Genomic DNA, 16,603 nt, shown 5'->3' with positions numbered 1-16,603 from the left:
ACCTTATGAGCGGCTGTACAGTTGTGGTGGAGAGCGTACTTAATAAATCCTATTTTCATAGCTCGATCAAAACCAAAATTTCTGGTCGTAATGTGGTCAAATGAGTAACCCCAATAAGAATATTTGCATTGCTAGGGGTTTATAAAGGTGTTCAATAAGAGCAATATATTTCTAATCAAAATTTTTGATGGCCATATTGAAAATGGAGAAGCATTTTCAAGCCGGAAAAAATTATCAACGACATTCATGATAAGACAATGTTTTCACCGCGTAAAACACTTTTTTGGTCATTAATTTGTATTAGAAATATATTGGAAAGAAATATCAATATATTCAAGGGAGATTAGAGATATTGCTGTTACAATTATTTCAAATTTAGTGCCCAAAACTACATTATTTTGAGAGCGCGTGGTGTTTATCCTTATTGTTTTCCTAGCTTTCACCATGAAATTGAACGCGCACCTCATTTTGATGGAAGCACATTGTAAAACAATCCTAAAAAAATATGAATTAGTAGTCATCCTCATCATGATTTTAATCAACTCCTATGTTGTTATTATTTTTCTGCAGTTTTATTTCTTTTTTTTTTTTGAAGCTGTCAGAAAGGTGCCGCAGCCAAATTCCCTTTTTTGCAGGCGGTTTAAAAAGGTTTTCTAAATACTCTTATAACAGGTTTATAGTGGTTATCTAGAGAGGGCCATTTGACCATATCTCACACTTATAGTGGTCATCAAAAGGTTGTAGTGTAATATGGGGTTTTATTGTTATATCTTATAAATTTATCTTGAAAACCATCCCTAGAGCGAATAAAACTTGAAATGTTACTTGGGGAGTAGGCTCAGATGCCATTTCCTGACTTGCGCTGATCTGGCTCTGAACACGCAAGTGTCAACCCTCGTATGGCCTCCCTGCTTGCCGCAAGGCAGGCTTAGACAACCATGGGATCACTAAAGGCGACTACTCCAGTAGGATTCGGTGGCAAAAATCATTGGAGATGGAGGTGATGGACCCCTTTGCCAAAAGGGGTCTAGCGAGGTCCCCTATTAGAGAAGGGGAGAGTGGAGTGACGGTTGCTGTGGGGAGTAGCCCTGCTTGCACGCCTGATGAGCTACTACCAGGGATACGGGTGGTGGCCGAGCAACTCGATGAGATCATCGAGTTCATAAGCGGCAGACAGAATACCAACAAGGAGCTTGAGCAGAGCCTGTTGGTGCTTCGGCAAGCTGTTCGAGTCGCAAGACAAGAACAGGACGCTTATGTCAGGCGTGTAGCGGCAGCAGAGAAGATAGCCAAAGGTACGCAGACCAATGCCCTCTCCTCCCCTAGCGGTGTTACTGCGGCGAAAGAGGCGACCGCCCTTACGGCCCGTGAGGGTAAGAAAACGCCAAGTTCGAAGCGACCCAAACGCGCTACCATTAAGGCGAAGCGTAGCCTGGATGGTGCACCGGAGCCTGAAGGGCGTGTGCCCAAGAAGTTGAAATGCACTAGACAGGCACAAGTTGCTGAGTCACAAGCTGGCCCCAGCCAGCTATTGGTATCCGGCGAAGGGGATGCAAATCCTTGGCAGCTGATCAGTAGGGTGCGGAAATCGAACACCCCTCGACCTGCAGCTGGTCAGTAGGGTGCAGAAGTCGAACACTGTAACTCTTCGTGACGGTGTCTGTAGAGTGGACGTCCAAACGCCCTATGCCAGCTCAACCAACTTCTCAGGGTCGACTCTTTCCTGCTTAGGTGACTCACTGGTAAATCGAAGCGGAAACTAACAAAACCCAATGGACATGCATGCACTTGTAGAAATTAAAAGAGGAATTGGTACATTTTACTTAGAAATTTATTGTTTTTTTTTTCAATGGGAAGGTTTGGGGTTAGTTTTAGGATAAGGATCGTTGCGGCCGATCGGTGGGTTGGGGCCCATCATGCGAGGTGGCAATTGTGCACGACATACCTTTGGTGCTGGAGCAAACGTCGTCGCTGGTAGAAGCACCAGAGGAGGAGGAGATCGGAAAACGGTTCAGTTGGCAACTACGGTCCAACGGGTCGTCGTAATGTTGCGACGGATGCTTGATGGGACGACCTGCTCAGGCGCCGTGTGGGCCGGAAAGCTCTGCTGGCTCTGTATTGCTGGAAGTGGACCGGGTAACCTGGTAGCTGGAATGACTGGTATGGATTCCTCGTGCTGTCGATGAACCGGAACTCACGGCTGCGGCTCGATTGGACGGCCGGAGTGGCCGGAAGATTTTGATCCGGTTTGGTGGGGACGCCGCTTCGAGCCAAAACGTACGGCTGCTGGAGCACTGCAGGGGTTTGAAGGGCGACTGAGTGGCCGGGATTCACGGGCCTAGATCCACAAGCTGTCTATAGGCCAGAACACACTGCGGCGGCTTAGTCAGACGACCGGATGGCCGAAACACGGTGCGGCGACCTACCCTCCTGAGGCGCGATGGGAAATAACCCACGGCTGCGGATTGGTCGGGCGGCCAGAGTTCCCCGAATAAATAGCTTCGGCTTGCTTGGAATGCCGCGTGGGCCGGAATCTAAGACTGAATCCCTGTTGAGGCTTAAACAAGCGACTAGGTTTTCCTTTTTCTTTTTTTTAACACTTCCTAATTTTTTCCACGTCTGACTTTGTCCAACGACTAGCAACGACTCTCCACTATTTTCTGTCCCCAACTCTCTCCTCCTCAGTTTATCTCCTCCGTCTCCTTTTCTCTTTTTCGCCCGGATATGGCATTGCCCTCTCTGTTTTTTTGACAGTAGGAAGTGAACAGGATTGGGAAGATTTTACAAGGGGAGTATTTTGGGTAGTAGCGCATGCATGTTGGGTAATTATTATATACAAAATTCATTTTTGTTAACGTAAACGGTAACAACACCCCTCGACCTGCGACCTGTGAGAGACAGAGGGGAGGCCTTGCTGGTGAAAACCGACAAGGACAAATACACCGATGTCCTCAAATCGCTGCGAGCGGCCGATAGCCTATCGGCCCTGGGCCAGGATGTGCGCAGCGTCAGACGTACCAAGAACGGTGAAATGATCTTGGTACTGAAGCGTGGCGCGCAATCCAGCGGTGTAGCTTATAAAAAGCTTGCCCAGGAGGTCTTGGGTGAACGCGCTCAGGTCAGGTCGTTGGGTGCGGAAGTGACCCTCCAGTGTAAGCAACAGGACGAGGTCACGACCGCGGAAGACGTCGTCTCTACCGTCAAAGAGCAGTGCGGCACAGAGGTTGAGCGGTCCTCTGTACGTCTAAGAGGGGGATTCTTTGGTACGCAGGTAGCCTATCTCAGACTACCGGTGGCTGACGCCAAAAAGGTCACTGAGAAAGGGAAGCTGAAGATCGGCTGGTCAGTATGCCCAGTAAGCGTGCTCCAGCCACCTCCAGTGGACAGGTGCTACCAGTGCCTTGAGTCCGGCACAAGTCTTATGACTGCAAGGGCCCAGACCGAAGCAAGATGTACCGTCGCTGTGGCGAGGAGGGACACAAAGCGCAGGAATGCGACAAGGCACCTAGGTGCCTCATCTGCGCCAGTAAGAAGCAGGCCAGGAACCATGCTATGGGCGGGTCTGCGTATCCCTTCGGAGAAGCCAATCGGAAAAAGCCGTGCAAGTAACACAGCTGAACCTGAACCAGTGAGCACCTGCCCAGCAACTGCTGTGGCAGTCGGTCTCGGAGTCGAGGACCGATGTCGCCCTCCTGTCCGGCCCGTAAAACGTCCCTGCCGACAATGGCAACTGGGTGGCGGACGGGTCTAGGTCGGCGGCAATCTGCACAACGGGAAGGTACTCGGTTCAAGAGGTTGTACACTCCTCCGCGGAGGGTGTCGCGATAGCCAAGATCAATGGTGTGTTCTATTGTAGCTGCTACGCCCCACCAAGGTGACCAATGGAACAACTCAACCACAACAACTTCGCTTCAAGATCAATTATGGTGTGCAGCATCTGAGGGCGGGTGATCCCTGTCAGGTCCGTGGGTGGAAGTCCAATCACTTCGACAGCGAAGTTTTCACCACGGCCCTGGGACTGGAGGCCAACACCGACAGTCTAAGCGGGGATGCGCTGGTAGCTGTCCTATCACGCGCGTGCGACGCTACTGTGCCGAGGAAAGCCCTGCCAAGAAATGGCAGACGCCCGGCATACTGGTGGAGTGCCGAAATTGCGGCCCTACGATCAGCCTGCCTCAAGGCTAGACGTAGGACGCAACGAGCCCGCACCGAGGAGGAAAGAGCGGTCCGCCGGGAAGTGTTTCGAGCTGCAAGACTGGCCCTTAACAAGGCCATTAAGAGCAGCAAGAGAGCGTGCTTCGACAACCTGTGCGAGGGTGCCAACGCGAATTAGTGGGGTGACGCCTATAGGATCGTTATGACCAAGACCAAAGGGGGCTCTTCACCCCCCGAACGGTCACCGGACCGGTTGACGAGGATTATCGAAGTACTCTTCCCGTCCCGAGCCACAAGTCCTTGGCCTCCTCCTGCGCTGCAAGGCGCTGGGAGTGTGGCCGAAATGGTGGCTCCGGTGACGAAGGAAGAGTTACTCGCAGTGTCTAATACCCTTGCGATGAACAAAGCTCCAGGGCCTGATGGAGTTCCAAACAGTGCACTCAAGTCAGCGATCATAGCGAACCCGAACATGTTCAGGCTAGCTATGCAGAGATGCCTGGATGAGTGTCATTTCCCTGAGAGATGGAAAAGGCAGAAGTTGGTACTGCTGCCGAAGGCCGGGAAGTCTCCGGGCGACCCATCGGCGTACAGACCAATTTGCCTGATCGACACGACGGGTAAACTGCTCGAGAGGATCATCCTCAACAGGCTCACCCCGTACGCAGAGGGTACGGTTGGCCTGTCGAGTAACCAGTTTGGTTTTCGGAAGCGTAAGTCCACGGTGGACGCTATCAGCTCAGTGCTAAAGACTGCAGACGTAGTGATCCAACGGAAAAGGCAAGGAATTTGATACTGTGCGTTGGTGACACTGGACGTGAAGAACGCATTCAACAGCGCAAGCTGGAATGCTATCGCGCTCTCGTTACACTGGCTTAGACTGCCGGTGGTACTGTACCGGTCTTGCAAAGCTACTTTCAAAACCGTGTGCTGCTATACGAGACCGATGCCGGTCAGAAAAGTGTTCCTATTACCGCAGGAGTCCCGCAAGGGTCCATCCTGGGCCCGGTACTATGGAACCTGATGTATGACGGGGTTCTGAAGCTAAAGTTCCCTACTGGTGTGAAGATCGTCGGCTTTGCTGACGATGTAACCCTTGAGGTCTACGAGGACTCGATCCCCGAAGTAGAACTAACCGCAGAACACGCGATCAGCACTGTGGCGGACTGGATGAGTGCGAGAGGCCTTGAGCTCGCTCAACATAAGACGGAGGTGGTTATCGTCAGTAACCGTAAGTCGGCACAACATGCAGTTGTTCACGTGGGAGACGTCGCGATCACTTCAAAGCGGAGTCTGAAGATTCTTGGGGTCATCATAGACGACAAGCTTACCTTCGGTAGCCATGTCGAATATTCGTGCAAGAAGGCTTCGACTGCTGTAGCGGCATTATCGAGGATGATGTCCAACAGCTCAAGTTGCCTGCAGAAACTGGAGAGCACCTACCGCTTGATGTGTCTCAGGGTGATATCGGCCTATCGCACGGTATCGCACGACGCATCCTGCGTGATAGTGAGTATGATTCCAGTCGGGATGGTCATCCGGGAAGACGAGGAGTGTTTTGAGCGACGGGGCACCAGAGGAGCCCGCGAGCGTACCAGGGTGACTTCGGTTGCCAGATGGCAGTGGGATGAGTGGGATGACTCCTCGAAAGGTAGATGGACCCACCGGCTGATTCCTAACATATCAAGCTGGGTGGGGAGAGCCACTGGGGAAGTTCACTTCCATCTGACACAATTCCTGTCAGGCCATGGCTGTTTCCGACAGTACCACCACAGGTTTGGGCACGCGGAGGTCCCCGTCTGCCCTGACTGCCCAGGTGTTGACGAAACTGCAGAGTCGAGATGCCGAGATCGGCACCTCGGAGCATGGCAGAAGTGTGAATAAATAGGTGTATGTATGGACTGCACACGCCGCGCTTGGAGTAGCGCAGGAATGTTGGTTCCTATGACTACTGATACCCCGCGGCGTGGCAGAGGAGTGTGGGTGAGCATCCAAGTCAGTCTCACATGGTATTAAAGGAATGAGCACACAAATCAGTCTCACACGGTATGTTTGAGTTGAGCTAGTCTCATATGGAATGAGCGAGGTGAGCACCCAAGTCAGACTAACAAGGCATGTCAGAAGTGGGAACCTAAGTAAAACGTCCCACAAGGGATGCCAGAGCGAGAGTTAGGTCGAATGACTAGAGTAGTATGTGTTAGCGCGAACTGAATGAAAGAGATGAGCATCCAAGTCACACCCACATCTCATGATAGAGGTGAGCATACAAGTCAGACTCACAGGGTGCGACAGAGCATGCAGGGTGTGTTAGAGGATGCGATAGAGCGAGCACCCAAGTAAGACTCGCATGGGACGGGTGCCTGTGTGAGCGAGAATGAGCGAGTACGTTAAGTACTGCCATTCCCCAGAAGTAGTACTGGGAGGTAGTTACTGGGGGAAACGATGGCGGAGCCCAAGGGAGTTTAGTCTGTATTACCGGTATGGTCGACTTTGACACTCTAGCACACTTCCGTGTGGTAGTTTGGCAACTACAATGCACGTGTGTTGGGTTAGTGTGTAAATGCATTCTCCCTTGTAAAAAAACACGCACACAGACATCACCTCGATTCATCAAACTGAGTCGAATGGTATAAGAAACTTTACTATCAGATAATCCTGTAAAAAGTTCGTTTTCAGAGTGGAATGATAGCCTTTCGGTACAACTTTGTTGTGCGAGAAAGGCAAAAACACTTCGGTGATTGGCTATAACAATTTAACCCTCTAAAACGAGACGAGCCATCTTAGGGCCGAAAGTCTCGCTAATAAAGACAAAAACCCTCTACAACCCAAATATTTGTTTTCGCTCAAAATCACTATTATGCTATGAAATTTTTTAATTCGCGAAATTTTATCAATTGATTTTTTAGAATTTTATTTTTCAAGTTTTTTACCCGACCAAATATTGTTTTTGAAACTTTTAATCGTTTTTGATCTTTTAACATATTTAGAGTTTAAAAATTCCTATTAAATGCTGACTTATTGCAAATTTAAATTTTCAGAGTTAATGTTTTATTTTCCTTGTAACGAGGTAGATATATATAGGGTTTCTTACCCCATTCCCGGCCTAACATGCGTACGACTGCATTATTTAATTGATATTTATGACAGGAAGCAACCTTTTCTGAAATTTGTAGGCTGTATAATACTGCATTGGGGTTCACTTCTGCTTAAAAAATAGCTTTTCGTGCTAAATATCGTTCAAAGAAGCTTTTATTTGATTTAAATTAACGAGGTGCAGCACTCATTTCAGTCATAGCGATTCCCAATCCGGCATACAAAAAACCAGTTCCCGGCCTAAGCAAAATTTCACTCAATCTCTCAACATTTTACTCTCATTCTCTCTCGGGACGGTAGAAAATGCGATGTAAACAAAAATATGCACGTTCCACGACAACAAGATGCCAGATGGTATTATTCATAATCATTTTTATTTGGTTGAGAAGATATATAAACTCATCCGAATTTCTTCCAAATACTTTAAAACAATATTTATTTCACCTTTTAAAATCGAGAGAACTATAAATAACATGGTAACGTCAACATATTAGACAATTTTCCTATTAACGATGAAGGATCATTTTTATAATCCTGGCCTTTTGGCAGCACGGTGCGGCTAGAAGTTCTTGGGCCGAGGTGAATTTTTGTTCGGTTTGTGAATACATTCTAGAATGTATTCTAGTATGTTTAAATAAGTTCTAGTGAAACGAACAAATAAGAATAATTGAAGTGCGGGTGTTTAGAATTATGGTGTGGTGATTAACAGCTTCATGCAATGGTTGTATCGAGCACTGTGACGATTTTCAGGTAGGTGTTTATTCGATAATACCGTTTTGTAAAAGTGGAAAGAATCACTCCGGCTCAGTGGTGTGGCATCGGAGAGTGAAATTTTGAATTCTACATTTTTATTTTCTACAATTGAATCAATTAGGAGTAAAACAAGTGATAGAAAAATATTGAGTATTGTGAAAAATAAATGGGAGACTTTTAAAAATTATCAACCATAAACCTACGACTTCCAAACAGTTTAAATCATTAGTTTTCTGTGCAGTGAGCCGGGAACCGGGTCCATAGGCCCAAGTAGTGATTTACCCTATTTTAGAGTGTAACACACATCGCTGTAACGTTCTATTTGAATCAGGTTAGTTGTAAAAAAATACTAAACTACAAATAATTCACTCTTCAAAGGTATACGAGCAAAAACAAGGAGGAACAAAATATTATTCAATTTTCAATATTTTTTGATAAATGTGTAGAACATTGAAACTTAACTTCAAATCGCATTTAAACATGCATTGAAGTTTATATTATTGATCAAAATCAAAAACTTTTCGAAATCTGATCAATTAAAAATAACAAAGAATAATCAAAATACCCCGCCTAAAGGCGGTCTTGGGCATTAGAGGGTTAATTGAATGTAATTTGCATCGTTATACGTATGACCTTGGCTAATATATTTGTATAAACTTACCTTATTTTCCGTTTATCCGGTGAACTATACCAAGCAATTGTTGTAGCATGGCAGGTCCTCAGTTGTGTCAGCTCCGCCACCGTCGTATTCAGCGGCAGCTGCGGAAGATTTGCGAACTCGTCCTTGGTCGTCACCGCAATCTGTATGCGATTGGTGCGAAAGTGCTCGTCGGCTTCCGAAACCTGAAACAGATATCGTTCACCCGGAACGACACTACCGACCGTGATCACCCGCGGATAGTAGATGTCCAAGAACGGCTTCGTCACAAGTCGTTTCTTTTGATAGATTTCCAAATTGACTGTGCCGCTGCATGGCGTCACCAATAGCCTGAGGGTAACATTGCGAGGCGAACGCTTGGGCACTTTGAAACTGAAAAGCGACAAACCACCAAGCGTTGACAGTTTTCCTACAAACAGTTTACCTTCGAATAGCTGGGTAGGGCGAGATCGATTCACATGGACAGTGGCTGAACCCAACAGGTAGGATAAATTATTCTTCTGAGTGTGAACGGCAAAGACATCCAGAAAATAAGTTGAGTTCACCTTCAAACCCCTGAGAAGCTGTTTCGTGCGAACGCCAGTGCAGGCAATTGTCGTGCGTGCGTCTTGTGGAACTTTCTTCTCCTCTTCGACCGATATCCGTTGGAGCGTTTCCGCCATGGAAATGCCACATCTGGATCCATACTGAGAGTTTCCAAGCGCCTGGCAGAGGGTTCGCTGCGGATGGTCCAAGCTGATTGCCAAGCAATAGTGCATCGCGTGGATGTCGAATTTGCTCTTATCCCATTTGACTAGAAGTTGATGCCGGCGAGGGTGCTGGTGAAACTTGATGGGGGATAGTGACGTTCGGTTCAACAACGGCCACAGGTCGACGAGGCTTCGCGTGTTAAAGGAAATCTCCGCCTCACAGTACATGTCGGTGATTTCCACCCAAATGTGATACAAGCCTCGTGATGCGCATGGAAGGATGTAGTACGGTTTGCTCAGTGCATTATTGCTGGCGAGGATTTCTGGGGGTGGAAGAACGAAGTTGCGGAAAATATCGTAAAAGTTATAAGGTCAGTCACCAGCGCCAGAGCGGAGAGTAACTCACCGGTTTCGTTCTGAACGACCGTCCATCGAATTTCCCCACCCAGGCTGGGCGTGCAGGATGGCGCGATGACTATGGCAAGTGGGTTCGTTTCCGCAAGATGAATCGCATATCTGAATGTGGTGGTAAAAGACGGAAAAAGCAAAAAAGAGAACAATCAGTATATCTAATTTATACAGTTTTAATTACGGTGATTTGTCATCTTTATAGGTTTGAGGTTTTTCGGCATTGGTCGATCGTCTATTGGGGATTGGTCTGGCACAGTACGAGGAAAAGTGCAGACGATTTATCATCGCCGAGCGCAATTGCCATAAAGACGATTTTTATTTGTTTTTCTCCTTCCTTGAAAGGGTACATAACCCATTGAATTGCTTCGAGAGGGTTTATACAGAGTGTATGGGGTATCGAATTTCCGCTTGATTTTGGCAGATGCATCGGGGTAAAGGCCGCACAATTCAAGGGTGTCTCGTCTTAGTATTGGCCCTGAACTTCGAGCGTTCGGAAAATTTATTGGATAGTTTTAAACAATTTATTTAGATTTTTACATATTACAACGCTCAAGCAATGTATGGTGCATATATGCTGCATATAGATATGTGCAAGATCCAGGCACTCTTCGTTTGAAATTTGTTATCAACCTTGTCAGCAGTACAACCACTTTTGATAAGGCTCAAAACTATGTGTATATTGCAAATTTTGCGCCGTGCTCGACTCCCATGCAAAAAATATTGTACCACCAAAACATGTTTCCACCAGCTTCCCTATATATGAATGACGTCTCCACTGCAAGAAAGAGCTTTTATGGGTGTAGAAGAAGATGCAAGAATGATGTTTTGGATTGCGCTTCCGCTAATTCCTCTACAATTGGATGTGTGAGCTTTTCAGCATTTTGGTACTTGGACAAATTTGGTCCTAAAATGAAGAATCGATATGCGATTTTATATCAGGATACGATGAGGTTCATCATTCGAAACGAGTCAGTTTTTCTTCCGACTCAAAAGTCGAAAAGAACATTGTTTAATTTGAAATTCTCGCTTAACTTTTAAAAAGGACCTAAGTAACATTTTTTTTATGAATTAATTTGAATGGCGCAATCAATAGAAAAACATGAAAGTTTTTGATTGCAGTGCTCAAATTAATTCATGAAAAAAAATGTTACTCAGGTCCTTTTGAAAAGTTAAGCGAGAATTATTCAAATGCACTAGCAAAACACCACAGAGCATTTGACTCAACCTTTGACAGTTAATATATGGGCGTGACGTTTTAGGTTGATGGTTTATTCGTTCTGAAAAAGGCAATATATTCAGCAACATACGTTGCTCAGCCCAAAACATGTCTTAAAAAGTCTCAATCACAAAAATATAATTTTCACTAACTTATAGGGTAGAATACGGCATTGGCAGGGTGCGACAGTTGTTGGCACCCTCAACAATATTTGCGTTTTCCAGCAAACATACACTATTTATGAACATAATTTTGATTCAATCACACAATTTCAAGTCTAAGCTTTCATTTGAATAAGTTGTTTTTGTAAAAGTAGCAAGATTTGATGTGTTAATCACCGAAACAAATTTGCACCTACGAAATCCTTGCCATTATTGCATTGCCAAAGAAAGCAGCGCACGAAAAGCAAACTGTTACTTACTTTTTTAGATCGCCTGTTTCTCCTCTTAATTGCGTATTATGCATCTCGAGATAAAATAGAATACTGCGGTTTCCTGCTGGTTGCTTTTCAGGTAATCGCAACGGTCACTAAACACAACAGAGTCAATGAAAATCTCACCCACTGTATGCACTTGCCATGATAAACACTCTCCATGTACTCAGTGCCTCCGGTTGCCTCTCACTAATACAATCTAACACTGCTGTCATTTCGCGAAAAGCACGTGGTTTTGTTTTAAGTGGGAAAATTCTGCCTATCTTTTAACACGGCGGCTATCTTGACGTTTACCTTCGCAGTCGAGCCTGCGAGTGTAAGACCGCCGCAGCACTCTAGAAAAAGATAAGCGCGACAATATGACACGACAAATTAAGTACGTAAACTACTTTTTACACTTTATCACTACTTGATTATCACCACAAAGAGCAAATTTAAGCAATATTTGCCAGGAACAGAAAAAGTCAGTTCAACTACACTCAAACAGCTGACATCCAACACACAATCAAGTTGCTAGTCCTTCCCGAATTTGAATGTGCGAATGAATAGGACGGCATGTGCACGAACAGCAGCAAGCGTCGACCCTCGGTATCAGCGTTGTTTTGTGCGGTGTCAAAATGAATCTTCAGCTTGGCACATTGATATTCATTGATATTCAATTTGAAATCTCAAAATATGAATATCATTTCATACTGCGGTGCATGGATTCAACAATTTGAAGTCAGATTCCTAAAATATATGCATCTGTTTAGTATATAAAGTAAAATAATCATCATTTATCGGTGCAAATCAACCGCAATTCAAAATATTCATTTCAGCCCCGGTAGATATTCGTTTTTTACGCTCGATTATCAATCGGCTATTGAGGATCGGGTGGTAAATTTGGTATGGAAGTTTGACAGCATGTTGCGAGATGTTCGTTCCTGCATTGCCGAGCGTCTGATCAAAACAAACACGAATCAATGACGAAGCTGCCTACTGAACATCGATGCAACTGATAGTAAAACGAAGATTTCCGTCCTTGATATTTGCTCTATGTTTCACTAAATAAAATCGGGACTGTTCGTTTTCTTTGACAGCAGCACACTTCGGAATAGAGCGAGAGAATGTGTTTGTGAGCATATCAAACACACGCTAAGGATACGCTGAGCATATCAAACACACGCAAAAATACGAACAAAATATCCGGCGATGGCATTTATTTAAAAAAAGTGTTAAAATACAAATGCTTCATATTTTTACGCAGATCATGCATTATATCAAAAGTGATAGTAACACACAGGACCGTTTTCCTTTTGCAACTTCAATACTTTCCAAGCTCAACAAAAAAATCATAACCATTCCCGTTCCTACATAGCGCATTTCAACCATAAATAATTGCCTACTTTTAGGGTATTATCTATTATTCAACTGTGAAACGTAGTGTAAGAATGGGGTGGCTCCAGCGGCTGGATAGGAAAGTGCTGCCCATTATTCGACATATGAAGACTTACGAGGTGGAATATATTGTTAATATACTATACTACCAGAACCGACGAGCTTCGTTTCACCTAAAATTGATTAATTATATATTTTTTACATTATTTAAAAGAAGTATTCGAAATTTGCAAATTTAGATTCCATTTTTTAGATTAATTTTCGATTAAAGCAGAAATTTGTACTTTATTTGTATGGGAGCCTACCCTCCAGAAGAGGAGGGGTCTAATACCATCATAAGAATCTTTATCGTTCCCAAAAATCTCTACATACAAATGTTCATGCCGTTTCCTAATCTATAAGGGCAGACAGACAAAAATTAATTCTTATGTGTATAGATTTGGTTTTACGTAGTTTACGTCGAGCGGTCGTGTCTTGTACACAACCACCATGATTTTTTTTTGATGAAACAAACATATCACGTAAGGACCGCAAAGAGCAAGTTGTATATTTGAAACTGGTTGATAGACTTTTGCTTACGACTCTAAGGCATTACAAAAGACAAAAGATGTAAATCTTGGCAGCGGACAAAAAGCACATAAGTTCCCTTCTCCAAAATGGTCAACATTATTCAAATAGGTTGAAAATGGTAAAAGTTATGAAAATGTCAATATCTGAATACACTAGTTCCCTATCTGCCATTCACGTCTGTTTTTTGTTGGCCGCATAAGGGTTAAATTGGTTTTACAGTGTGTTTAAATGCTTTTGCCTATCTGTCTACATGACATGCATAAAATTGATGCCAAGGCTAAAAATTCATGTTTTGTTTTAAGCCAGTTTTAATAAATATTAAAGTTTGTTCCGAAATTGAGTGAAGCGAGATGAGCGTGCGGCCGATTAATATGAATGAATTTTACTACTGGAGGATAGGCATATGCGGTATTTCGAAAAATTTCGTTTCAGGTGGTTCGAAACTAAATTCCGCGGAATTTTGCGGAATTTGAGCATTGCAAAATCTGATTTCTTGATTTCGTTTCGTTTCGAAAAATTGCAAAAATTTCGCAAGAAAAAACTAGCTTCTAACGAAATTTAACGGAATTCCGCGGAATTTCGAATCAAATTTAAACTTAAACCATACTTCATATTATCAAAAATTTTGGCTGCGCCGCTGAACAAAATCTTAAAAGTGTTTTCAAAACTTTAGATTATACAAATTTTTCTATTAACGCTTGCTACATAACCCTATTCTCAGTTGACAAATACGTATGCAGTTTTCTTCTATAAAACGTCTTCAGTGCAACACTGATTCAAATTTAAATTTGGTGATATTTTTTACGCACAATATGAATGGGGAATCGATCGTGGTACGGCAGCTAGTCCGGGAGAACGCGAAGTGAAAAAAATCTACCTCGGGTAGCAGAAATTTGTTTAGCTAGTATGCAATCGATCGTGTTGATGCTGAACACGCCAGCTAGTGTTGGAGAACGCGAAGTGATAAAACTAAAGTCTGCATCGAAGAGCACAACATTATTTAATGCGGAATCGATAGTGTTGTAAAAGTTTATCAAACGAAGCACATTGATCTTGCGTTAGATTGATTTGCAACACAGTTTTCGTCTTCTTGTTTTCAAAATAACTTCGTTTACAATAAATAGTTATTTATTTATTTATCTTTATCTTCAGTATTAACTGTGCAGACTGGTTTAAAACTTATATACTAACTAAAAATTTGCCTTAATCTAGTTTTGAATATCGTTCTGCTACAATTAAAATCGAACCAATCAATGTCGTTGAGGAGGTTGAAGCAACGTTCAAGCGGATGATTTTGCCCAAACATTGTGAAGTGTCAGACAGGCTGGAAGAGCTGACGTTGGCGGAACATGAAAGTTAACTTGCTGCAAGAGCTCAGGACAGTCCACGTGGTTGTTTATAATGTCAAATGCAAAAACCCTCTGCAAATCTCCACATCGTTGTCGAAGGGTTTCAAGTCGAATCAGTTGGCATCGCTCTTCGTAGTGCGGTAACCTCAAAGGATTATTCCACGGCAATCGCCTGAGGGCAAAACGAACGAAACTGCGTTGGACCCTTTCAATTCGCGTCATCTGGAATTCATGATAGGGCGCCCACATCTGCACAGCATATTCGAGTACACTTCGCACGAGGCAGCAATACAAGCTTTTCAGGGAGTAAACGTCATCAAAATCTGCAGCGTTCCGGCGCATGAAGCCTAGTACGTCGAAAGTCTTGGCAATAACTCGTTGCAATATGTTCATTAAAATTCGGCTTGCGGTCAAAGGTAACTCCCAGGTCTTTCATGGAGCTCACACTTTTCAGTTCTTTTCCGCATGACGAGTAACGAAAGTTTATCTGCGTTCTGCATCTGGTAAAACTTATTGAGTTGCATTTCGTCGCATTTATCTCCATACCATTTAAACAACACCAGTTGGCTATGACATCTAGATCTTGTTGCAGCGCAAGGCAATCGTTCAATGGTCGAAAAATTCGAAATATTTTCAAATCATCGGCGTACATGATACAAGTCGTTCACGAAAATGATGAAAATCAGCGGCCCTAGGTGACTGCCTTGTGGCACTCCGGATGGCGTAGGATATGTATTGGATGAGACAGTGCCTAATTTAACGAAGGATGGCCTACCAATCAGGTAAGAACGCAGCCAAGTGACAATCCAGTCAGGAAAACCCAAACGTTCTAATTTATTTAAAAATAATCCGTGAGCAACTTTATCGAAAGACTCCGAAAAGTCGATGTAAATGATGTCAACTTGACATCTCTTCTCCAGGATAGAATTCAGCATGCTAGTGTAGGTCATCAGGTTTGTTACAGTTGAGCGATTTCGTACAAAACCATGTTGGTACTCAGAGATAACAGGTTTAGCAGCCAAATACATACGTTCATGAATCAGCCGTTCGAGTTTTTTAGCCAGACAATTAAGAATCGAGATTGGACGATAGTTCTCAACATTATGGGAGCTACCCGCCTTATGAATTGGAGTAACTGCTAATATTTTCCAATCATCTAGCAAGACTCCTAGCGCAGATTTAGTCACAATCAAGTTGTTGCAACCAGGGGTGGCATTGCGCATCTCGAACGTAATTCTATCGAGTCGAACATGTTTGGCATTACGGCTTATCGTTCGAGTATGCTCGAGGAGGTACAAGAATAACGAGATGTTTTGGCATTATGGATACTCGATAGCACACTGGAAAACGACTCAAGTCGAATGAAAAACACTCGTCACCTTTATATCTTTCGAATGTTGTTCGAGAGTCATTTCTTGCTGAAAGTTTTTAATTATATTTGTTATTATTTCTCTACGGGAAGAGAATAAATGTTTTATTATTGTATCTTGAAGGAAAGAATGTCATTAGTATACCTACTTTTATAGTTTCCAGACAATATGCAATCTCTAATTATCCCGAAATTCGCGTAAAAACTTCAACTATTTTTTTTTGCGGTTTTCACGTATTTCATGCCGATTTCAATAAACCGCATGAAAAATCGGTAGGGAAAATCTGCGTAAAAACGTGTATATTCGTGTGTACGTAAAATAGTTGACTTAAATAAAAAAAACGCGTAAGAGATAACTTAAGTGCATTTAACTAAAACACATGGAAACATCAAAGTAATTTATTTTCGAATCCTTCTTTAGCTTTAAATTATTTAGCTCAAAATTGGATCTGTGGCATAAACTCGGCATAATGTTTTAATCGGTTGCAACTGCTCAATAGATAATATCCCTTTTTATAGTCATTGAGCACAAT

General features: G+C 43.7%; 1 protein-coding gene across 1 annotated transcript in view; it reads right to left on the bottom strand.

The window, feature by feature from the left end:
* LOC134226348 (uncharacterized) overlaps positions 1 to 16,603 on the bottom strand; it is a 103,480-nt gene that overhangs the window by 11,367 nt on the left and 75,510 nt on the right. The window contains exons 3-4 of the mRNA XM_062707068.1: positions 9,752 to 9,861; positions 8,660 to 9,668 (exon numbers count right to left, since the gene is read on the bottom strand). Coding sequence (XP_062563052.1) covers positions 8,660 to 9,668; positions 9,752 to 9,861 — 1,119 coding nt within the window. The remainder of the gene's footprint in view (positions 1 to 8,659; positions 9,669 to 9,751; positions 9,862 to 16,603) is intronic.

This window comes from Armigeres subalbatus, chromosome 3 (genome assembly GCF_024139115.2).
Source record: "Armigeres subalbatus isolate Guangzhou_Male chromosome 3, GZ_Asu_2, whole genome shotgun sequence".
NCBI classification, from domain to species: domain Eukaryota; kingdom Metazoa; phylum Arthropoda; class Insecta; order Diptera; family Culicidae; genus Armigeres; species Armigeres subalbatus.
This window is presented reverse-complemented; position numbering and strand designations above follow the sequence as displayed.